At 47.6% G+C, this 23,886-nt stretch overlaps 1 protein-coding gene across 3 annotated transcripts in view; it reads left to right on the top strand.

Annotated features, from left to right (window-relative positions):
- Nucleotides 1–23,886, top strand: part of Clc-c (chloride channel protein 3) — a 79,695-nt gene that overhangs the window by 53,634 nt on the left and 2,175 nt on the right. For 2 of the 3 annotated variants that reach the window (XM_077703817.1, XM_077703818.1), the window contains 13 exons: nt 7,368–8,119; nt 10,405–10,485; nt 12,184–12,366; nt 13,862–13,951; nt 14,072–14,152; nt 14,385–14,570; nt 14,858–14,943; nt 15,760–15,996; nt 16,127–16,222; nt 18,461–18,519; nt 18,628–18,735; nt 21,194–21,312; nt 23,284–23,378. In XM_077703817.1, coding sequence (XP_077559943.1) covers nt 7,368–8,119; nt 10,405–10,485; nt 12,184–12,366; nt 13,862–13,951; nt 14,072–14,152; nt 14,385–14,570; nt 14,858–14,943; nt 15,760–15,996; nt 16,127–16,222; nt 18,461–18,519; nt 18,628–18,735; nt 21,194–21,312; nt 23,284–23,378 — 2,173 coding nt within the window. Of the gene's footprint in view, nt 1–527; nt 792–7,367; nt 8,120–10,404; nt 10,486–12,183; nt 12,367–13,861; nt 13,952–14,071; nt 14,153–14,384; nt 14,571–14,857; nt 14,944–15,759; nt 15,997–16,126; nt 16,223–18,460; nt 18,520–18,627; nt 18,736–21,193; nt 21,313–23,283; nt 23,379–23,886 lie in introns of those variants that run through there. The other variant, XM_077703819.1, reaches the window with a different exon arrangement.

Below are 23,886 nucleotides of genomic sequence, written 5' to 3' on the forward strand. Positions count from 1 at the left end.
GTGTGACCAGCTCACCGAAATACGGTAGTTGGGGCCGCTTTTCTTGCCTGTTTAGGAATGAATCTGTGTCTTGTGCGCGTCGACGATGCAGCTGACTGGGATTTGTCTGGGAGAGCACGCGGGTATTCCCTAGCGTCGCCCGATGGGGCCTTTTTTGTTCTTGTTAATGACGTCTTACTTCTGCTTCTTTACCTCTCACGGTGTCAGTGCCGTTGGAAACTCGTGGAATCATCAGCACACATGCCTTGTAAAACCGACTGGGATGGGTTGTGTTCGAACCGACCGCTGTGCGTGGTTCGGTACATTGACCCCGCCAATCTTTGGTGTTTTGGCCATGGTCAGACGAAGACCGCAGGCGTACAGGCACGCTTTGCGACGTGGTGGTGCGCCCGTGGTTCACTTCATGGAGGTAGTAGCGCAGTTCTGTCAGAGCGGCGGCGACGAGTCCGGCCGCTCGATAAGGGCCGGATAGCGCGGCGGCGATATTCGCGGGAAGCGAGGGGGCGGGTTTGACGGCGTGGTTGCTTCCCGGCGGCGGTCAGCTGTAGACGTCGCGGCGTTTCGTGAGCGGCTCAGGCGGCGTCGGCAGTAGCGCGTCGTGCGCGCTCGCGGCAGCAGCAGCAGCAGGGGGGCTGCTCAAGTTATGGCCGACCGCAAGGGCAGCTACGTCGAGCCCTCGCTGTCCGCCGTGCTCAAGAACGGCAGCGAGATCCAGGTAGGCGACCGCTGGAGGAGCCGCTTTGCGCTGAAACCCGTCATCGATGACGCCGCCGATGACGCCAGCCTCGAAGGTAACCGAACAACCCGCCCCCTTTCTCGGAGTCGCGACGCGCTTTCGCGCTGCACGACACTGCGCCGTTTTGAACCGTTAGCTTTGCTTTCGGTACCACGTGACAGTGCGGCGCACGGAGCAAGATATGGCTAGACGGCTCCCGTGATTCATGCTTGAAGGAATGCACTGCGCTTACGCGCTTCTTTCTTGCCGCCTTTTCACAAAATGTCGCTAACCTTTTTCCCCCGCCGTGCTCGCTTCTCCTGTTTGCTAGCGACAACTTGTGATAAGCTCCTCGGAGCTGCTTCTGCTGTGTGGCTTGTTAAAGCGGTCGGGAAACCGTCGCGTGCAACTGTTGACTCCTTCGCGTGACCGGCCGCGATTTGTGCGCAGCTGTGTGGCGCGGTCGGCGTGTTAATTGCGTTTGCGGCGCCGGACGCGTTCGGTTCTTCCGCGTGGAAACGGGCGGCTTTTCCAACTCTGATCATTTCTATCCCCGGATTTTCTACGCCTTCGTGGTATGATCAAGAATAATTCCCCGGTGCTACTGTTTTGCCGGTGTTCGCACATGCTCGTTCATCGCGCGGATTACGAGCTGTCGCTCCTGTTCACTCGTCATTCGTCACGTGTGTGTGTGTTATTGCAGAGCCGCGCGTCTGGGAAATCTCGGGGGTCCGAGCCAATGGCGCGCGTGCGCGCGCGACGCGCAGCTGCGGGATTTTGTTCCCGGCCTTGAATTGGGGCGGACCGAACTCTCTCCGAACCCGAGCTCCTCCAACAAGAGAGTGTCGGCTTCGCGAAGAAAAAATGGGAGGGAAAAAAAAAAGAAAAGGAAAAAGTACCATTGTCGATGTGTCCCTCCTTTGTCGCGCGGCGCCTTCTTTTTTTTTTCCTTCCACCTGTGGCTGATTCCTTTTGTCGTCGCGGCTCGAACGGTGCTTTGCACTGCTCGGCGGGCACACGATCGCGCACCACCACGGCGGGCGACGACTGCGGACCGCGGCAGCAGCGCTGGCGAGCGACGAAGGTTGTACGCAAGTTCCGAACGGCAAGTCGCCGCCGGATTTGCCCGAAGCCTCGCGTCTTCCTCCCAGCGGCGGAACTCCGGAGGCGGACGTCGCGGCTGCCGCAGCCGCTGTGGAACTGGCCGCTTCTGTGCTCGTTTACACGCCGTCGTTGGGGAGCAGCCAGCCGAGGCGGCTCAAAAAAGGTGGGAAGAACGCCCTTCTAGCCACCGCAGCCCTTCTCTCGTCGTTTTCGTCGATGTGGCGCGCACAGTTTCGGCGGCGGAAGCTTGTTTCCGGTTCGCCGTGCGTTCGTCCGAGCGCGCCACGACTCGTCGTTTCCTGTGGGGTCCACGCAGGCTTTTGTATCGCTGAGTTGGTTTCAGATTGTTGCATAGGTTCGCATCAACTTGTGACGTAGCAGCGAGGCTGGAAAATGATCCCAGTGCCGTTGAGGCATGCGGAACTGTTTCCGGTGCATTGCCGCGCGTTGCTTGCGTAGTCGGGGGGCAACAGTTGGGTTTTTGGAAATTGCTGAGCGGTTTCTTGAACTAGGGGTGCAAGTCGCGTGATAACGGTGCTGAAGAAGGGCTGCTGGCAGCACAGTTAGTATTTTAAATTCTAATAGGGCTGGTTTGTCCAACTGTGACGAGTACGATATAGACAAGGCAGTTTGAAGAGAAGCTTCAAAACCACTTTCGAATTCGAAGCATTTTTTTTCTGCATTTACCCCCAATCTCAGAGATGCCAACACAGTCACTTTTTCAAGGTTTGTTGACGGGCTAGTTGGTCTGGTACTTGAAAAGCCATGAGGATTGCGCGGAAGGACGGCACACGGAGATAACACGAGCGCAAGTAACAACTGTTAGTTGAGCTCGTTTATTATCTGTGCCGTCCTTCTGTGCAATCCTCATATAACTTTTCAACAGTCACTTTTGTCTGGATTTTTGGTGTAGTGATTTCACGTTTTGCTTAGCAAACAAAAATGCTGAATGTGAACAAAGCTGTGGAACTGTGGCCTGTACGGGTTTCTTGTTGAGCGAACTGTGCATAACTAAATCAAAATAAGCAAAGTTGCATAACTCAGACCAAAGTCTGCTGCAAGTGTCAAGGCGATGTATTTATGCGGGGTTTGAAGAAGTGGCAATGACAAGTCAACCCAGAGGAGGGAAGAACAAAAAAAAATGCATACAGATTTGAATGAAAGCTGCCTAATGTGGAATGAGCATATGTGCCATCCGGCTAAGGAGCCCGCCATGTAAGAGTTGTTAGTCTAAATAGCCCTACTGCTACCCAACTCATCAATTTTTATGGAGGAACTGTACTAGGCTACCTTTCCATACCTTTTTCAGTGTCCGCACATCAAAACTCCCGCTCCACGTGCGTTTAAAGGGCAAGGCATTGTATATACAGGAGGTACGGGGGTTGATACCCTGTACCGAGGATGTTTTGTGGTGTCAGGACAATGATGAGGTGGACCAGGGGTGATGGTGAAGCAGTCTATTAAAAGGTGTCACCGATCGGAGCGTGCATCAAAGCTACGTGCCACACAGCTTCTTTTTCCTTTTCCTTGGACGTTGGGATCGCAGCGCTATGTTCCACTCGCATCACCGTCGTCTTGTGACAACATTGCATGCACCCTAACCAGTGATAACATCTGGTACAACGCTCGACAAACTTTCCACCTCTCACGTATACTCTTTCCCCCTCAGTTCTGTTCTCTGCCCTGTTACTCCCGTCCCCCCGCATACCTGCCGTGCATTCTTTCAAAACAATAAACAGTGGCAGCAGTGAAAGAAAATGAGCAGCGGTACAAGGCGTTGGAGGCACACTGAAGCTATCGGGGAGCGTAAGGTGGAAGCAGATCACAAAGAAGATCGTGTCAAATGGAATGAATCTTTTCAGGGCGTGGTGTGGAACCAAAAAATCTCAGGCGTTCAATTGGACATCAATGTTTTTGCATTCACCTTAAGAATTGCTTAGGTGTTCTCTGGCTGTCCTATGACCATGAGTTGGTTTTGATGCCCTGTGGTCGTAGTTGATTTTAATGTGGGGGTGTTGGTACCGAAATTAATTTGCGCATTTTGTGTCCAAGACATTTGGCTTGCGATGTCGCACCAATCTGGCCCGACCGACCAGTTAGTAGCATACACACTTCAATTTGACACTATCCGAGAATGTGTCTGTTTCAAGTGGGCTGACCAGTGTATGTCATAGCAACAATAAAACCGTTCGGACCGTCCTACTAAGTGGCAATAACTTTGCAGCTCCTCTGGCCATCCACACTTGCAGAGTAGGGTGGCCATGAATTTTTTTTTCGTGGGCACATTTTTAGCGTAATTTTTGAAAACTAAATACTTAGTTGGCGGTGGGGTTCGAACTCAGGCTTTAAGGGTTCCCGCACAAGGAATTGTTAGATCCCTTGGTCACAACTTTTGCACTAGAATGAATCCCTGAGGGTGTTATACTGTGTTCTACGCCATTACACAAGTCCAAGAGGCGGCAGAATACATCACAGCTTTCCCCATCTTAAGCAGGAATGGCAAGATTTGAAGCTGCTTTTAAACCTGGATGTTCATTTTGTTAAAACGGCTCTAGGCCCATACGTAGTGTCATGTGACATTTCCCAGACATTGATTGGCTATGTTCAGTCACTTCTCATGTCACCTTCCCTCCATTTTATGAAGCACCTCCTGCTGGGGCAAAGCTTTGACCGGCAGTATCCATAAACAAACAATCCATGCAGGTGATCACTCGAGAGATTGGCAAAGCTGCTTTTTTGACAGATTTGGAGGGATAAGCATTCCCTGTTAGCACATATCCGCAGGTGGGATTTGCTGGCAGTAAATCTTCTGCTTTATTTGCTTATTAAATAAGCTGGCTTGATGAGTTTTGCATACACATTTTATGCATGTAAAAACTCCCTCAGGTGAATGTTAAAAGATTTTTGTCTATAATGGCTTTTATTTTTGGCAATTTTTGTAGTAAACAACAGGAAAATTCGTCTGTCACTGCTGAGGTGGTTCTGCAAGTCCACTTATGTCACTTTTGCTGGCCATTAAAAATAAAACGGTGGGATTGCTTAGTTCATTGTTAATGATCGAAACAGTATCAACAGTGCTGAGGTCACACAATAATATAATTTCACTAGAACAAGATTCACTTTGTAAAAGCCATTGAGTATTGTCTGGTTTTCACGCGTGTATTTTTGGCCCCTCTAAGCCCCCCCCTGCGCAACCCATGTTTCTAAGAGGATGGTAAACAAACCTGCTCGTTCGATTGCTTCTTCACAGGCAGCATGAAGCTCACTACTGTGTTCCACAGTTTATCACCCCTTCCCTTTGCTTATTTTGAATCCCAGCCGTGCTTCATGCCGTGCATCACGGATAACACACATCTGCTATTGGCCTGTTCTTTTCATCCATTTTCGGTGACACCAAGCATTGTCCTTGCATTATCTGCTCTGTATCGAAGCCAGTCCTTTTCGTTAATTACTGTTATCAGCAGTGTGCTTATATGCAGCTATTGTGTTCGTCTGAGCTTCTTTTTTTTTTTTACAGTATCTTATCATGCACCTTGTTGCAAGGCATGCATTTGCCTGGTTGAAAGCAATCGTGTCGGCTCTTTTGGGGTGGCAGTTATGCATGTCCGAACACCTTGTCGAGCGGTGAATGCATTGAAGTGTGTTTAGTTAGTTGAACAAACTTCCCACTGCATGAAAGTGAAAGGGTTGAATTACACAAATTTACAAAAATGGGAACTTTTACTGGCGGCAACCCCTGTTTTTTCCCTGCTTTCCTGATAGATGCATCAATTTTTACAGCCGTAGAAGATGGTAGCGGGGTGAAACACAGCAATGCCTACATTGAGTTCAAAGGTTCAGCATAAGTACGTTGGCTTTTGTTCTTGTTGAGGCTGCAAGCACCCAGCTGAAGTAATAAATATTAAGTGTTCTTATGTGTGAACACCAGCACATGTACGTGTTTTTTTTTAAGTGCGTATCATGATCCTGGGATACTGACGGTGTGCGTTGCCACTCCTGCGTCCTCTTTGTGTGGCCGCACTGCTCACTGAGCTTTAATATTGTGAAACTCCCAGTAGCACCTGGCATCTCGGGCAACAGCATGCTGCCATTGTTGTTAGCATTCTTGTTCTTTTTTTTTTTCCTGCAGCGATTCATTGTCTCCTAAGATTTTTATTTTGTTTACTCTTTCTTTTGAGTAAGTGTTATAAAGAAATACTGCAGTTGATGTTGGGTATTTTGCAAGCCACTTTAAAATTTTTTCTTTAGCAAGTAGCTCATTTGTGTGCGGTGAAGTTTTGCACGATGTTTTAGCTTGCTTAAAGTAGAGTAAAGGTTGTTTGCCGAAGGGAACCGCAGCCGACATGACGGATAAATAAACGCCATGAAATGATGTTGCTGCCAGTCTTCATAAAAAAAAAAATCAGCGAGCACCCTTGTTGTTTCTTTAATTTCTGAATAACCTAGTAAATGCTATCACTTGTCTTCGTGTTAAGTGAAATAGACCCTAACATGTGACCTTGCGAAATTTTAGCACAAACAAGTGGTTTGCCAAAAAGAAGAAAAGAATAAGTTTTAAAGTGGCTCATGTGTGTGTGCACGTAGAATAGCAATGTTCACTTATTACAGTGGACAGTGGTGTGTCTTTGATATGAGAACTAAGGTTGTGATGGCACAACTGGCTGACTTCTGTTATTCCATGGGTGTTTTAGCCTTGAATAGGTTTGCGTCTTTTGGTAAATGGCAGCTGTGTGGAGTGCTGACGCGCTACATGTGTCGGCAGACAAAAGCCCGTCTGTCATCCATGGTGGGAAATTGATGCCAGTCCAGCTGGCACTGAGGGGCAGCTGTATGCATTGTCCTTTGACTCATTGATGCCCTTTTTATTGCTGTTTGCACCATTTCTTTTTTTTCTTATTGATTTTCACGTGTTCAGGGGCTTTTTCAAGGTTATATATGATTGTATACTCTAGTGCTGCCTTAGGTGAGTACATGTTTGAGGTAGTATTCTACAGGAATTTTTTAACTATCTTATCACTATTTTTTTATGCCTTTTTGGATATCTGCATTTTTTGTTCGTTGTGTAATTTGTAATTGGGGGTGTCCTCTTTTTCTGTGGAAGTTAATTCTGTTATTGGTTTCTACTAATTGTGCTAATTGGCATTAATTTTTAGGTCAGCTGCCTAACAAGTATTAACTCATGAAGCTTTTTAGAAACGCTAAAGCATGACACATAGAGCTGCATCTTTATACAAATCAGCCTTGTCCTTGGCCCTTAAGGTAGGGGCTTGACCTGTGATTAACATGCCTACATCACCTGTCTGCTGTGATGGGGACTAGGACACAATGGACGTCAGTGAAAAATTGCACCAGTACCGCTTGGTGGTGCCTCCACATCGGTGCGGTATGCCTTTGTGGGCAGGCCAAATATGCCGAGGCATTTGAGCTAAGCCTTTCAAGCTGTGTCTTTCGAGCCAGGGGTTTTGAGCTGAGCCTTGCGTGAGCTGAGCCTTTCGGAGTCTGACCCCCGGGGGTGCCCTTTTCTTCTCCAAACCCCTGCGGTGTGCAGGCTCGTCTGGGCAGCAGCCGCAGGAGCTGGACGAGGGGCTGGGCCCCTCCACGGTGGCGCAGTATGAGGACTTCCACACCATCGACTGGCAGCGGGACCTGGCGCGGGACCGCATGCGGCACCGGCTCATCGTCAAGCGGCGGGGCCAGGGGGGCCTGCTGGAGCTGGCGCGGGGCTTCCATGACGCCTGGTCGGGCTGGCTGTGCGTGCTGCTGGTGGGGCTGGCCGCGGGCGCCATCGCGGCCGTCATCGACATCGGGGCCCTGTGGATGAAGGACCTGCGCGAGGGCATCTGCCCGCAGGCCTTCTGGCTCAACAAGGAGCACTGCTGCTGGGCCTCCAACGACACCTACTACAAGGGCGACGACTGCAAGCAGTGGTACAAGTGGCCCGACATGTTCGCCGCGGGCATGGACGAGCGGGGCGCGGGCTACTACCTGCTCTCGTACCTGCTCTACGTGCTGTGGAGCGTGCTGTTCGCCGGCCTGGCCGCCATGCTGGTGCGCACGTTTGCGCCCTACGCCTGCGGCTCGGGCATCCCCGAGATCAAGACCATCCTGAGCGGCTTCATCATCCGCGGCTACCTGGGCAAGTGGACGCTGACCATCAAGTCGGTGTGCCTGGTGCTGGCTGTGGGGGCCGGCCTGAGCCTGGGCAAGGAGGGGCCCCTGGTGCACGTCGCCTGCTGCATCGGAAACATCTTCTCCTACCTCTTCCCCAAGTACGGCAAGAACGAGGCCAAGAAGAGGGAGGCAAGTGCAAGTTTGCCGCAGGGTTTCTGAGGGGGAAGCATTGCTGGAGGAGCGCAGTGGCTGCTTGTGTTGCTCTGCTCGGGTGTGCTTGCACCTGCATTCTCATTTAACACTCTTTGCTTCATGACCCACAACATTGGTGCGTGTATAAAGCTTGACTTTGGGCTAGTTGGGTACACGACACCTTAGGAAACACTGCGAAAAACTTGGACAGAGAGAGGGCAAACAGCGCTCCTGTTTCCTAAGGTGTCATTGGTGTGTGTGGTGTGCACTATTTTTTAGTTCTACTGACCAGGGATAAGAAACTTGGCTTGGTGGTCCAGGGTCATGCTTGATGGTGCAGACAGTTCTGTTCACTGGAGGTGAGGTAGCCATGGAAACACCGGCACCATACGTTTTTTTTTGGTATTTATATAACCTGATCCTCACTAGGTTGAGCTTAGTTGGTGACTACTTCTTCTAGTGGACACATTGCCCTATATTATGCACCTCCAACTTCGTTACAGTTATTATACAGGACTCTTCTCACCGTATTGCACAAATAGTTAAGTTGTGAAAAATGCTTACATTGGCAAGTAGCCATGCCTGCAAGGAAGGGGGCATGCTGTCAGGCGGACACGTTAAAGCATTGTGCTGCTACCGTGTAATCTATTTTTGGTGGAAGGGAGTGTGAAAACACACCTGTGATTACACAGGGTTCGCACAGGTCCTTGAAAACCTTGAAAACCCTTGAATTTAGAAGTGTCAATTTCAAGGCCTGGAAAGTCCTGGAATTTTTACATGGTCCTTGAAAACCCTTGATTTTTCCGGAGAGAATCAATGGCCCTGTCTTTTCACAAGAATTTAAAGTGTTTGTCCTTGAATTTAGGTGTTAACAAATGTAATAAAACATTGTAACAATCAAGTTTCAGGGTATTGCGTGAAATTACAAGTTTGGTAGATTTTCATTATTACGAAGCAACATTAGGAGCAGGCACTTGTCAATCCAATCTATATCACTATACAATCCAGTGAAAGCCAGCTTCTGTTCTCTATCTTGCATCTTCCATCTAGTCAATGGACGGTTGCTCATTGCATGTTTGCTGTTCCTCATACGCTCCATCGACGTTTGCTTTTACGTGAAAATGGTGGACGTGTACATAGTTCATCCTGCCTTGAAGCAACACTAGCTCGATTTAATTTCAGCTGATACTCTTGCTGACAAAGCAGGAGCTGCACGCAGCATTAACTAAGTTTTGAAATCAATCAGTCTCAGCAAAACACCAAGAAAAAAGAAAAACCTCTAAATACCAGCCATGAAATAAAAAAATGAAGCTGGGGGAGCATTTACAAACCCATTAGCACCTATCTAAATGTGCACTAATGTGCTTAGATATTGAGCGATAAAAAACTTTTGCATTGTGTTGGAAAATTTATAAATAATCCCAGATAAAACATTAGACGGGGACCTTGAAAATGTGTTTTGTGGTCCTTGAAAGTCCTTGAAAACCCTCGAATTTTTGCTTTTGAAGCCTGTACGAACCCTGTTACAACCTTTCGGAACAGTTCGTAGAACCCCATAACGTCACCAGTAATCCGTTAATCTATGGCCTTTCACTAGCGCGCACCTTATATCCCAGATGTTCTTTCAGCACATGAAACTCCGGTTTTAATGCATGAAAGAAACATGACAGCATAATACTTCTCGAGTTTTTCAAAGTTGAGAATGTCTTTGTTAAGACGTGTATTTGTTCGTAGCATGCATAGGCCTACAGTCTTGGTCAGGAAATGCTCTAGAACAGGGGTCGGCAAGCTTTTGAGGTGGAGGGCCGAGTTGCATAGAGCCGACATGGTGGAGGGCCAGACGGCAAATTGGGTGGTGGGGAGGGCGGAAGTGAAGGGGCTTCACAGGCAAAGAGAAGACTTTAGCGAGTTGACAAAAATATTTCACAATAATTGACAATAATCTGGCTAAGTCTGAAGATGGGGGACACAATGCCAACTCTTCTTGTCTCCCGTCTAACCCCATTTGAGGTCAAAACTGGCATGTTGGCATTCAGATAGGAAGTAGCAGGGGGAGGGGTGGGGGTTCTCACAACATGCTGGGAATTCTTCCCTGCAGGCCACTGGTTGCCCACCCCTGCTGTAGAGAATTCTGCCCCTTTTCAAAGCTTGAGTTAGTAAATGGTCACCTGCTCTGTGTCAGAACAGTGGCTGTGGGTTCTTTACGAGGCACCTTTGTGAAAGAGTTTTATTTGACTCTTACAGCGCACTCTGTGATTGGTGGATGTTGTTCTCTTTTTCAGATACTTTCAGCAGCGGCTGCCGCCGGCGTGTCCGTCGCTTTTGGAGCCCCCATTGGTGGTGTCCTATTCAGTTTAGAAGAGGTGAGTGCTTCAAGCGTGGATGCTGTTTTTTTTTTTTTTTTTTCATCAGCAAAACTGCTTAGCCCTACCGTTGCTCACATTTCGCCTCGCGGGTTGCAGGTTTTCTTAAGTTGGGCACAGTCGAGATGCATCAATGTTTGTAGATGACTATATACGTTCCCTCTCTTGTAGCGGACACAATAGAAATAGTGGCCGCTTAATAAGGGAGATACTGCTCTTAAAACAGCTTCTTTTAATTTTCAAGTAAACTCTGTGAAACTTGCCAGTCTTGCTGCTTTTTTTTTTTTCACAGATTTCAAATTTTCAAGTAAACTCTGTGAAACTTGCCAGTCTTGCTGCTTTTTTTTTTTCACAGATTTCAAATGTAGCATTATTTTTTTAGTGAGTGAATTAGTTCCCAAGATGATTAGAGATAATTAGCCATTTTTGGAGGAACTATAGATAAGACAGTGTTAGTCGTAAAACTGGAATGTACATTTTCCAACACTATGAGCCCTGGTGAATGCAATAAGAGAATTGGTTTTTTTGATGCACCGCTTGGAACTAATTTTACAGCTCACTTTGGTGCCACCGATGACAGGGAACCATTTCAAATGCTCATTTCAGACACCAAAGTTTAATGAGCTGTAAAATTAGTTCCAAGCTATGCATCAATAAACCGATGCACCTATTGCATTTACTACGGTTCATAGTACTGAGAAATGTAAATATTCCAGTTTTATGACTAACACTGTTTTGTCTATTGTTCCTCCAAAAATGGTTAATTATCTCTAATTATCTTGGGAACTAATTCACTGACTCAAAAAATAATGGCATATTTGAAATCAGTTTAAAAAAGGCAGCAAGACTGGCAAGTTTCACAGAGTTTACTTTAAAAATTTAAAGGAGCTTTTGTAAGAGCAGTACCCCCCCTTAATAACAAAAAAGCATCGCTGTTGGAGATACTTGTGGTACTCACAAGGTGCAGTTGGAACTGACAGTTTATCTACTACTAACGCTGAATTAATTACTCTAAAGAAATAATTTAATTTGAAGATTTCTTGCAGTGTTCAATGTTTATTTACCATATTTAACCAAATCTATGCGCTAAGTGATCCAGCTGCACCATTTTTGCTGCTTATCTACTGCGCACTTTGCATGCTTTGTCGCATTGCGAGCTCCTTTGCTCACGTCAATGCCTCATCACTCAAATCATCTCCAGTTCAGCTTAGGCTGTAGGCGAATGCACATCATTAGTGCTCAGTCCTGGAAAGCGGCACCATTCCTCTTCAGTGGCTCCACCGATTGTATTTTTTGCTGCTCAGTCTCATTTTCTTGTGCTGCATGAACTGTTGTAGTGAGTGTAGTGCATTTCAAAAGAACCGTGCAAAGTCGTCCGTACTTCATACTGGCTGCATGGTTCAGTAAAGGAATGGAAATGGTTGTGTAGAGGCCTCATGGGGAGGGAAAAGTCAAAGGTATATTGTTGGTGCTTGGTTTAATTGAAAGCACACTGCCTGGGAGCTTCACTCCCAATGAAGGTAAATGCCACCAGGCCTTAGTTGAAAGCCTGCAGCTTCGGCGTCTGCCACAAAGGAATGTTTTTGGTGGGGCCAAAATAACTAATGGGGACACTGTGCCCATTTACTGCAATTTTACTCTTCATGCAGCTCCACATTTTTTGCATTTTTTTTCCCATTTTTACAACCCCGCCCTCAGGTGAGCTACTACTTCCCCCTAAAGACGCTGTGGCGGTCGTTCTTCTGTGCCCTGGTGGCGGCGTCGGTGCTTCGCTCCATCAACCCGTTCGGCAACGACCACCTGGTGATGTTCTACGTCGAGTACGACCTGCCCTGGCTCTTCTTCGAGCTGCTGCCCTTCGTCCTCTTGGGCGTGCTCGGGGTCCGTCTCGACTTCTCTCTCTTCCTGTGGCTTTTTTTTTTTGCGACACCTCGAGGGCACGTTGCGCCGTGCAGGGCTTCGTTTCGACGGGGCTGTGGGCACAGTGCACTGCAGTACACATGACGGGAAATGCACAAATTAGCTCTGATTCAGGTCACGTGAGTCATGACTGTCATCATACAAACCTGCGTGTAGTTTGTACCTGCAAATAATAAAAGTGAGGCTTGCGGACAATGGTAAGCAAAAATGAAAAAAAAAAAAAAAAAAGGAAGTTTAAGTCTCTTTAATTATGAATGAGAAAAACTCAGTGGAAACATTTGTTTGCATTGCACTGTGCACTTCAATCATTGGCCTCGGTTCCTCCATCATCGGACAGTTCCTTGCCTACAAATTCTTCTAAGTGGTGTTCTTGATGTGTGCTATTGAGCACGTTCAAGATACCACACTTCTTAAAAGTGCGATGCTCAAGGTCCTTGCGGGGTGAATCCATGAATTCATAATCTGCTTTCACCACGGGCTGCTGATTCTCGCTGGTTCTCTGGACTCACCTGATTGCACTCATTTTATGTAGCACCGCTGGACCCGTTCCTTGAAGGACTTGTTTGTGCAGATATCTAGAGCAGTGGTTCTCAAACGGGGGTCCACGAACTCCAGGGACTTGCAAGGGCATTTCAAGGGTCCGCAAAGCCCTCCCCGATGCACTCCCACGAACCCTCCCACCCCATTCATTTCTTCTTTTTGCTAAACCTTGCTGGAAATGGGAAAGGTGGCTTCGCTGCATGACTTGTATACGTTTAATTTCTCCACGTAGTCCAAGTTTTAGCGTTGGGTTTTTGCACGACATGCAAGGTATGTGGAAAAGCCAGACACGCAAAAGGCTGGGTGACTTTGCTGCAAGAGCAGATTGTTCGACAATACTACGCGCGTAAGCACGAAAGTCAGACACAAGAGGCGGGCATTGAATAAGCATGTTGGCGAGTGAGTCTAGCTGCAAGTGCAAATTGTTTGGCATTATGACACGATCAATATTAGTTCATCGTGGGGCAAGGCGGGGGAGATGGTGTATCAGTGTCAGAACGCCTGTAATCGCCGCATCTCTCCCACTTTCTGTCTTTTTTCATATTTACACGCCGAATCGATATATTAATATGTAAAAACGAATATAAAAATGGCAAGGTTGAAAAATGATTCAGACAATGTTTGGGACAGGCTCTCATTCTTTTTAGTATTTTTTACCGGTGGCATATACCCCCCCTCCCCCCCTCAAAAAAAAATATATCTCTGGTGACAATGCTCTCGTGGGGGCCCCCATCGCTTTCGTAAGCCCTAAAGGGGTCCTCGGCACATTCATGGCTGAGAACCACTGATCTAGCAGATTGCAGGCGTTGAGGAGGTTGCCCAAGGGCACAGTACTGAAATAGTTAATGCCCTTAATTGACCCTTTATGGGTGCTTGTTTTTCCTTTCAAACAACACTTGTTTCGCATCGATTTCAGGGTGTGGTGGCCACAATTTTCATCAAGTGCAACATCCGTTGGTGCCGGTACAGGAAAGAGTCACGTTTGGGCCAGTATCCCATAACAGAGGTGAGCAGAGGATGCCTCCTCCTTTGCTCCTATTTCTTTCTCTTGGCCTCCCCATTTCCTTTTCTGTGTCTCCTGCTTGGCCACTCACCCAGACACTTGTGTGTTGCTCTTTTTTTCCAGGCTATTGCGATTACGGTCATTACGGCTGTTCTTAGCTTCCCCAACGAATATACACGCATGAACACGAGTGACCTGATAAAGGTGAGGCTCTGTTTGGCCACCCTGCTTGGTAAAGGGGCTCAATGTTACAGGGGTGTGTTCAGCCCAAGGTTGGACAATAAAAACATGCACGCATTGTCGACTAACTGCCCAGGCCTTCATTGGCCGTAGGTGGGATGCCGATTGCTTCCATACTTTCAAAATGGAGTGCAGTACCGCAGTGACGTGGTGTGCACATTCATCTTCACACGGTTCCGCTCCTTTCCTTTTGCAGGTCCTGTTTAGCCAGTGTGGCATTACTGATGTGTCGCCTCTGTGCGACTATAAGCGAAACTTCACCAACGTCAACAACCACATCGACATAGCCGAAGCCGGGGACGGCGTTTATAACTCCCTCTGGCAACTCAGCTTGGCCCTAATATTCAAGGTGCTGATCACCATCTTCACCTTTGGCATCAAGGTGTGTGCTCCCTTCTTCACTGGCTCATTATTGTTCACTTTGACTCTGAAGGGTTCTTGTTTTGTTCATCTCTTTGCAACTTCTAGGCTGGTTGTTTGTTTCCTCTCTAAACACAAATGTTCAGTTCAAACTTGGGCGCGTTCTCAGCTTTGCGGCAAGCATTACCATTTGGCCGAGTGCTCGAGTCTTTGTTGTTACCCTTGAGGGCTGTTGGGTCTTTGCTGTTGTAATGGCAGGGATCTTGTTGTTGCCGTGTGGTACCTTGCCCCACCCTCGTTGCGTTTCAGGTTCCTGCTGGCATCTTTATCCCCAGCATGGCATTTGGGGCTATCATGGGCAGGATGATTGGCATCGCTGTGGAGCAGCTGGCCTAGTAAGTCGCTGCCCATATTTGTGTGCTTGTAGCTCTTCTCCTGTTGCACCTTGCTGATGCTCGAGTGCAAGGTGTTGTAAAATGCACAATGTCCGCATCATTTGTCGTGCAGTAATTAATAATTGTAGGTGGTGCTCGAGTGTGGAGTTGCATGATGGAACAATGTAGGGGGCATGGAGAAAGAATTGTTTAATTAAAAGCCTATTTACAACGAGTGCAGAGAAAACTTCTTTGCTGAGCAAGAACAAGGCGGAGGGGGTGACTTGTTACACGAAGCACGTTCCGGTGCATTAGTAGTGATTGCTGCTATATTCTAGTAGATTGTCCCACAGTTTGCCAGTTAGTATTGCCAAGTGAGTGCGGCCCATCGGCCAGTTAATGTTTCTAGGCTGTGGCCTGTTATTTCACGGCGGTCCAAATAATGATGTGCCTGACAAGTGACGAGTCTGTGCCAGCTACAAAAGTGGCATGATCGAGCATGGCTTTGTGCCCCAGCGGCTAGAAGGACACTGTGCATAACCACCGGTCCAGAGACCAACTGGGACAGTTTGCACTCTACAGCTGGGTGTAAGGGCAACTGGAAGCAGTTGCACTGCTTTACCCACATGTTGTGCCAATCAGTAAACTCCAAACCACCAGCCTAGCCATCAGTGGCTTAGCAAAACAGAGGCACGTTGCAGCAACAGCAGCCCTCTTACCCACCAACGGAGGAGCAGGAAAAGCAAACTACAGAAGGAAAGAAATCGCAGAAGGAGCATCGCTGTTCCTCCGTGTTGAAGATCCGACTCCCCTCGCCCCCTCCCCTGTTTGTTGCAGCCACTACCCGACCCTGTGGGTGTTCCAGGGGGCGTGCAACACGGGCGAGAACTGCGTGACGCCCGGCCTGTACGCCATGGTGGGGGCGGCGGCGTGCCTGGGCGGGGTCACGCGCATGACCGTCTCCCTGGTGGTGATCATGTTCGAGCTGACGGGCTCGGTGCGCTACATCGAGCCCCTCATGGCGGCCGTCATGGCCAGCAAGTGGGTGGGCGACGCCTTGGGCAAGGAGGGCATGTATCCTTCCACGCTCTGTGCAGTGCGGGACATACTGGTTGTGCCTTTTTAAATTCCTTGGTGCACATGTCAGGAGGTGGGCAGTGTGGGAAGGGTCTGTGTGGTGCTTTCCTTGACCCGTGGCACTCAGCTACGATGCCCACATTCACTTGAACGGCTACCCTTTCCTGGACAACAAAGAGGAGTTCGCCCACACCACTCTTGCGGCTGACGTAATGCAACCACGGTGGGTGCACCCGGGTACTTGCTCTATTCTAACGTGACTGTAGCACGCACCTGCTTTGAGTGATTGTAATAAGGGCAGAAATTTGCATGTGTAGTAAGTGGAGCCCAGTGAGCACTTGGGTTTCTGCGGTCTGTTCTGCTGACATTGCATTATCAGTTGAGATTCAAAATGTGATGTGCATCTGTTGCTACAATCAAACCCCGTGATAATGAAATCCCACCATTACGAAATTTCCACGGCAACGAAATATTTTCAGACCCCCGGTGAACGTCCATAGAAGCCTATGTATTTCATATCTCACAGCAATGAAATGTTTTTGGAAAGCAAGCCCGCATTTATGAAATTTGCTGCAAGTCCGGTCGGCATTCTATCTACCCATTTGAGGCTAACAGTGTCCAAAAAGTGCTCAAATGCATTTATTTTGAACTTAAAGTGGGTAAACTTCTGCCACAGCACGCTTGTATGGCCGCCACCATTTTTGTTATCATAAAAGACCTGCAACAGGCAGTCATGAAGCCAGCATTGCAGCAACACCACCAGGGGGCAACACATGGTGAGCCCCACAGCTTTGGCTCGGGCTACACTAGCCGGCTACAGCTCAACAGCTCAAGCGGCACGCGTGCGTTCATTGTGGTTGTGGCAATCGGCACGTTTGCTTTCATTAAGGTTAGGGATGGGCGAATATTCGGTATTGTCGAATATTCGATCGAATAGCTCTCTATTCGTTATTCGCTTTGATCCGAATGCGGGTATTCGATATTTTCGAATTATTCGATGCTCCCGAATAGGCAGCTAAAAGCCAAGCTTTTTGGTCAAGCTTTCCGACAGTTACCCCAGGCTTGGCTCAAGACCCACTGACGCGGACATTTCTATTATCAGTGCCGGCACTGCCGAGTTGCTGCCTTGCCTAGAGGTTCGACGAAGCTCTCGGCCGCCAGCACACGTAAGTTTAAAAAAAAAGGCGGCACTGAAACGACACCGCTCCGAACATAGCGGCACCAAGCCAGCAGACTTGTACAGGCCGCCATTTTGAATAGGCTCGCACAGCGCGGCAGTACGCCGCACTAAGCGAGCCTATTCAAAATGGCGGCCAGCCACTTGCGCTTTGCTTGGCTACGGCCGAGGATACTAGTGGCTACAATACTTCTTTTTTTAGCGGAGCTTCTAGGCGGCGCTTAACTCTGCGAGTTTCTAGGCGGCGCTTAAACTTGTGAATGAGCAGCCGGCGGAAACTGCTGCACCTAGAGCATGTGGCGCAACAGGCATTTCTTCATGAAAACTTGTGAATACAGCAAAGGAAAGCTGTGTATAAGATTTTGCAATAAATGTTCAACTGGTAATAGTTTTACACAATGCTGTGCCTACGTGAGTTCTAATTATTAGAAAAAAATGTGTACATTAGTCAGGTCACAAGTTGCTCATTTGTCTTTGTGATTTGCAATGTGTACTATTCGAACTATTCGATTCGAAATTATTCGACCAAATCACTATTCGCTTCGAATTCGCTTCGAACCTCGAAATCTATATTTGCCCATCCCTAATTAAGGTGTCTCTGTCCACAGCCTGCGCCAGCCCAAGGGTGGAATTTTATCGCTACAAGATAAGGCAGCCATCATTGCCCAAGTGAGTGGCCCAAGAGGAGCAAGGGAGGATAGTTTGGAACCGCCCGCAGCTCGCTTTACCATTTTGAAAAGCAAGGATGCCACTCTGCACACGTGTGCAAAACAAAACAGTGGTGGCTGTGGCCTTTCTGGACGTCAACAAAGCGGCGCTCACTTAGTTTTGTGGACAGAATTAGAACGACGAGGTGCCACTATGGAGAAGTTCGTCAACAAAAGAAACTGGACTTGGCTTGCATAATCAGACATACTCGGTGCGTGAAACCACGGGATATTGTGAACGCGTTTGACAACGATTTGGTCGTTCGTAGGCGCACTGTGAGAGTTTAGCTGTGAAGGTACTGCAAGGTAAGGCTCGCTAAGTAATAACCGACTTTGGGAAATAAATTTTCGGTTGCCCGGCAACTTTCCTGTCGTTATGTTTCATTCTCGGGGCAACGAAATTCCTGCAAAAGCAAATTTTTTGGCTTTCCCCGGCGGATTCGTTGTTGCGGGGTTCAACTGTACAAATGTGCAATTTTGTAGTCTTTGTTTTTACACGCAGCAGTTGCTTTGGCCAAGCACAGCAAAAAGTGTCTCAGAACTGCATGAATTGTGCTGTTCGGCTTTGTTTCTGCAGGCGTGGGGAAGGGCCACTTTGCTGTGTGACACAGGATAGCATGACGGTCGAAGAATTGGGTGAGTGCACCCACCAAAGTGGTGCCCTTAGGGCTTGCTCGCAGTGCCACGTGTGCGTCTTGCATCGTTCCTTCACCTGTCCCCCCTTTTGTTTCTTCCACCCCTCAGAGTGCCTCCTGAAGACTACCGACCACAACGGCTTCCCTGTGATAGTGTCCACGGAATCTCAGTATCTGGTTGGCTTTGTGCTGCGCAAGGATCTGAGCCTGGCTCTGGGTGAGTTGTCTTCACTTCAACTTTGGGACAGGCGTGGGCTCGATTGGGGACCAGCTGCCAGAACAAGGACTTACCACACACAGGTGCCTTACTGCCAGCGTTTTATCCAAATGCCTGCACAAAGGCACAGCTAGTCTTGCCTCATGCCATTTCCCTTGCTTCCTTGCTGAGAAGGCAGCCAGTTTCAGGTTGACGTAATTTCGTATACCTAATAGGAAATACGTGCCAGCGCAGGAACGGTGACTGTCAGCAGTCATTAAGCTGATTCAAATTAAAGGGGTCACATCAGAAGAAATAAGTTCAATCCAGTAAACGGTGGGAAGACTATGAACGGTTGGAAGACTATGCTGTTAACTTGCTAAAGGAATAAATGTCAAGAGCTGTTAAATTGGAATGACTTAAGTACCCTAATTGCAAGCATGCAGGAACCATGATGACTGTTGAGTTTACTAAAGATTTTGCTCGTAAAAGTTTGAAAGCTGACCAATTCAGTTTCCTTGGTTAAATTTGTGCATGAGATTACTGCAGTGTTTTCGGGAGAAAAAGCAGCAGACGTGAGACATCAGGGCTACATAAATAAAACCTAAACCTAAACAGATTTGTCTGCTCTTAATCTTAGTGATAAAATTGGCAGTGGTTTAATGAAGGTGTGAGTTCAAATGATCTCGTAGATGAGCTTTGCAGTAATTAGTAATAATCTTAATTCAAGTGATACAACATTTGGAAATTAACATTGCGAGCATCTTCAAAATGTTGTGGTATCTACAGCTAGCATAGTTGACCGCCTCATTTAAGGTCTTCCTTTTAGGGATTGCACGTCCTCTGTTCTCTTAAATTTAAAACAGGTGCACCAAATTGCTTTGCTGAGGACTGAATTTGGGTTATGTAGCACTTGGCAGAATCTTTTTACAGTCGAACCTCGTTATATCGAACACGGGTATATCGAATTATTGCTTATATCGAACCATTGTCAGTTTTTTACAAGAATTACATGCATTTTTAATTTTCTGTATCGAACTCGGTCGGTTAAGAAATGGATATATCGAACTCAGCGCTGGCCGAAAGCACGCGCTCCGGAGACAGGCGGCAGGCTTTTCCGCAACGCAGGGGAGAATAGCGGTAGCGCAGCAGGCGTTTGCGACTCAAACGCATGCCTCAGGCGCCGGTAGCGCCATTCAGGCTAGGCGGCATACGCAGTTGGCGGACTCCGTTCTGAGGCTGACTCAGGCTCAGCCGAGTCAGCCTAACCGACGTGGAAATATCCGCGGAGGTCACCTGCGAGCTGACTTCAGAGGCGGTGGATGGCGAACCTGGCCCTTCGACCACCGAGGACCCCGCTCCGCTCCCAACTGCGGGCGAAGCTGTGGCCGCTGTGGAACTTTTACGCCGCTACTTCGGCGGAATGGAAGGTAGTGGTCTCGCGTTCGTGGACTCTTTGGAAACCATGGAGCAGGCTGTGGTACGACATGCCGTCAACTCGAAGAAACAGTCAACGCTGCTGCAGTTTTTTTCCCTTGGGAATAAATAGTTCACTTTAACGCTTCATGTGAGTAGTCATTCTTGTCGTTGCCTTTTTAGTGATTGAATCGCGTTGCATTTTGACGCGTCTTTGATCAAATTTTATATATCGAATTTCGGTTATATCGAACTATTTCACGGTTCGCGCACTGTTCGATATAACGAGGTTTGACTGTACAGCTTCGATGTAAAGTCACACGCGCCAACTTTGTAGCGATGGTTTGCAAAATGCAAAAATCATGCCGTCATGTCGTTTGGTTGTATGACACATCGTTAACTGTGCCACCACTGCTGTGGAAGTAGCAGAGGGGTAGGAGGGGGAGGAGGCATGAGTGGGCGATTATGCACTTTCTGTGCACTCTTTCTCGCCACTACCCACCCACTTATCTATCTCAGCAGCCGTGCAGTGGTTTCACCAATTATGTGGCTGGCCCAAACTAAGTGGCAACAGGTGTGTGGTTCTGAGCATTTGAGGGGTGCCCCTTGACCTCGCCAGTTTGTTTGAGATGGTTATGTAACCAAAATCTTGTTATCCTTAAAAATGGTGGCTAGAGATACAGCAGTTGCAAGTCCTGCAATGTGCTTGATGCACTCCTTGTGATCACGAAGCTGATCATATGGGAGTAAAACGCCAGAAAGCTGGCAACAGAATGTGCTGATTTTTGTGTGTGGGTTTTGCAGGTGTGTTGGCGAACAAAGCCCACCTGTACTCTTCGTCAAAGTGCACTTTTGCAGGGACTCAGTGGCTGAATTTTATTAGCGTGCCATCGCAGAACCACTTTGTCGTGGTCATCACATTCAGTGTTGTAACCACTTCGTTCCACCGAAAAATTCGCCTCGAATTTTCATTCTGGGAGCAAGTGCCGACGGCCCCGGAGGAATGTTGTGTGTGCGTTCCTCCTTCCCCCTTATCGGAGAACCTCCCTGTTGTGCTCTGCAGCCAATGCTCGCAAGAGCCAAGACGGGGTTGTGGGCAGCTCACGGGCCCTCTTCACGAGCCAGGTGCCGACGCCCTGGAATGGACCACCGCCAGTCAAGCTGCGCCGCATCCTGGACCTGGCAAGTAGCCTGCGCCATCCCCCTACTCCTGTGGTACAGTGTACGAGAAGAGAGAGGTGTGTCGCTCGGGGCCGATTAGGGGGTCCCTTTTGCGATGAAAATTTCTGCTGAGGAACTCCTGTTGTAAGCAGTGCCCCTGGCGGCCGCTGCTTACCGGTTGATTTCAGAAGTTTTGTTTGTTAAATTAATCCGTATGCCCTAAATAGTCTCCGTTCTTCATTTCATGATGTAAAGTTTTACAAAACCTGTCAAATAACTGTTCAGTTTGATTTAAAAACTTGTAGGTGGCGCTGGCTACAACAGGAGTTCTCTGGGGGACGCCTGCGCCCCATACAATTTTTTCATCGCAAAAGGGACCTGCGCTCTCCATTGGTTTTCCCCCTGCACAGCACAGCTTATCTTCTAGTACACTGTACCTGTGGCACGGGGGAATCTCTCGCAGCATGTGCATCCACTACCAGATGGGCTGCAAATGACATTCCATTTGGAAGTCAGTGTGGCCTGGGCACTTCCAGTGCAATGCAGAACTTTAATTTCACCCTTGTGAACAAAAAGAATGCGAATAACTGATCTAAGCATTTTTCTAATGAAAGAATTCTCAGAAATGGGTCTCGAGCCCAGGATGTAAGCATTAAAATCCGTGACGCTACCCACTAACCCATGGAGTCCTGACAGCCAGCTCATTTTAACAGTTGATAAAAAAGAAGATTCAGACCGTGTCCAAGGCTAACCATTAAAATTTTTAAGCCAGTCTTTGCACAAGGGGGGATGATAAGAGCACCGAGGGCCAAGACAGGTTTTCCAGATGTCTGTGTACAGACTTCATTACTCTGAAAATTAGTGCTAAACGTCAATTTAGGGGAAAAAAAGTTTCACCCATGAGTAGTGTGAACGAGGAATACTTGGTGAAAACATCTATTTTTCTCACTTTATTCTTTAATCAACGTTGCTATTCTTAGTTCTGATGAATGACCACTTCTTTCTAATACATGTCATCTAGCATATTCCAAATCCCGTGTACTGATGCGAAGAGAAAATTGCATGGTTCCGAAACTACACGAGTGTCTCTGTGTACCTGTCGGGGCACTTCTGTAAAATTGATGTGCACGGACGTAGTGGGAACTTTGTGTGACGTGAAATGTAGCAGTACTTTTGCGCCATTGCACACACAAAAAGCCGGCTTGTGTCTTCATTAACCATGGATGCTTCCATTATTTATCTCAAACTTTGGCGTTGCGGCACAGATTTAGTTGTTCCCAGCTACTAATGGAGCTCCTCTTTGGAAGAAGAGTTGTGCATTGCATTTGTGACTCCAGTATGGTCGGTAGCATGGAATTTAAGGTGGCCGATACTCGGGAGGCTGTGATTTGTCATCAGTAGCAGTTGCGCCATGGCAGAACCATGGCACTGCTAAACAGTGCAGCCTCTGCACTAGAAAACCTAACAGTAATGATGATGTTCAGTCTTACTAAAACTGTGCATATCTGTGTTTTTTTAGTGGGCCGAATTTCAGTTGCAAATTTTTTGGAACTGCACCTCATTGTAGACTTCAAATCTAACACCCTAAAATCTGAAAAGAAATCCCCTTTCAGGTTTTTGTGGCATTTTCTTTTTACTTATTGCTGTGGGCACTCTCTTTATGGCAGGGTATCGTCTTGCTGCTGTTAAACTGTAGTAGTGTATTTCAATCAAGGCACCTGCTGGCTCAGTTTCTGAACGTAATTCTTCTAGAATATTTTGTGCCAAATGTAAACTTCGCACTGAGAATTGCATGCGACTATTCATGCAGGTGTGTGTGTGCGTGTTAGCATTTGTGTGCGTGTGCATCTGTGTGTGCGTGTTTAGGCACGATTGATTTGCCTACTACTATTTCCTAAAGCCGGATTCTGTGGAGTAGGCTCACAGCAGTGTGGCACTTGTGCTGGGTGGTAGTGGCATGCAGTACATGCCCTGTTCTCTCTCCACGTGCAGGCTCCCATTACGGTGACTGACCAGACTCCCATGGAGACTGTGATCGACATGTTCCGCAAACTGGGCCTGAGGCAGACTCTAGTCACACACAACGGGTATGGATACTGTGTCGCACCTTTTGGCCCTGCAGCTTTACTAAATGAGCAGACCGTAGAAGAAAGCCCCAAAAAACTTTGAGGTGTAGTTGGTGTTGGGGCTCTGAACACTTTCGTGACCGTGGAAAAAATCGGCTATTTTTGGCTGTACCAGGAAATATTTTTTTCTTGCCACAGACAATGAGTGATGCTGAAGTGTAAGATATTATATGATAAAGAAAGAATAGTAATTTCGAAAAACAGCTTTAAAACAAATTTTATATAAAAAGTTAACAAATCTAAAAAAAGTAACAAAAGAAAAACAAAATGATGAAAACATTAATGCCACTTTGCACAGGGTACACAAAAAAATTTGAAATATAATATTTCAACATAAGGGCCTCATAAAGTAATACTGCAAAAATGAGCTCTGTAAGTAGAAAAGTTATTTACATACATACAATTATTAAACACTAGTGCCTACCGGTTGTGTTTTGGGTAGTCCAGGAAATTTTTTTTTCTTGCCACA

This window comes from Haemaphysalis longicornis, unplaced genomic scaffold (assembly GCF_048455015.1).
Source record: "Haemaphysalis longicornis isolate Haplotype H1 unplaced genomic scaffold, Haemaphysalis longicornis Haplotype H1 scaffold_3, whole genome shotgun sequence".
Lineage (NCBI taxonomy): Eukaryota > Metazoa > Arthropoda > Arachnida > Ixodida > Ixodidae > Haemaphysalis > Haemaphysalis longicornis.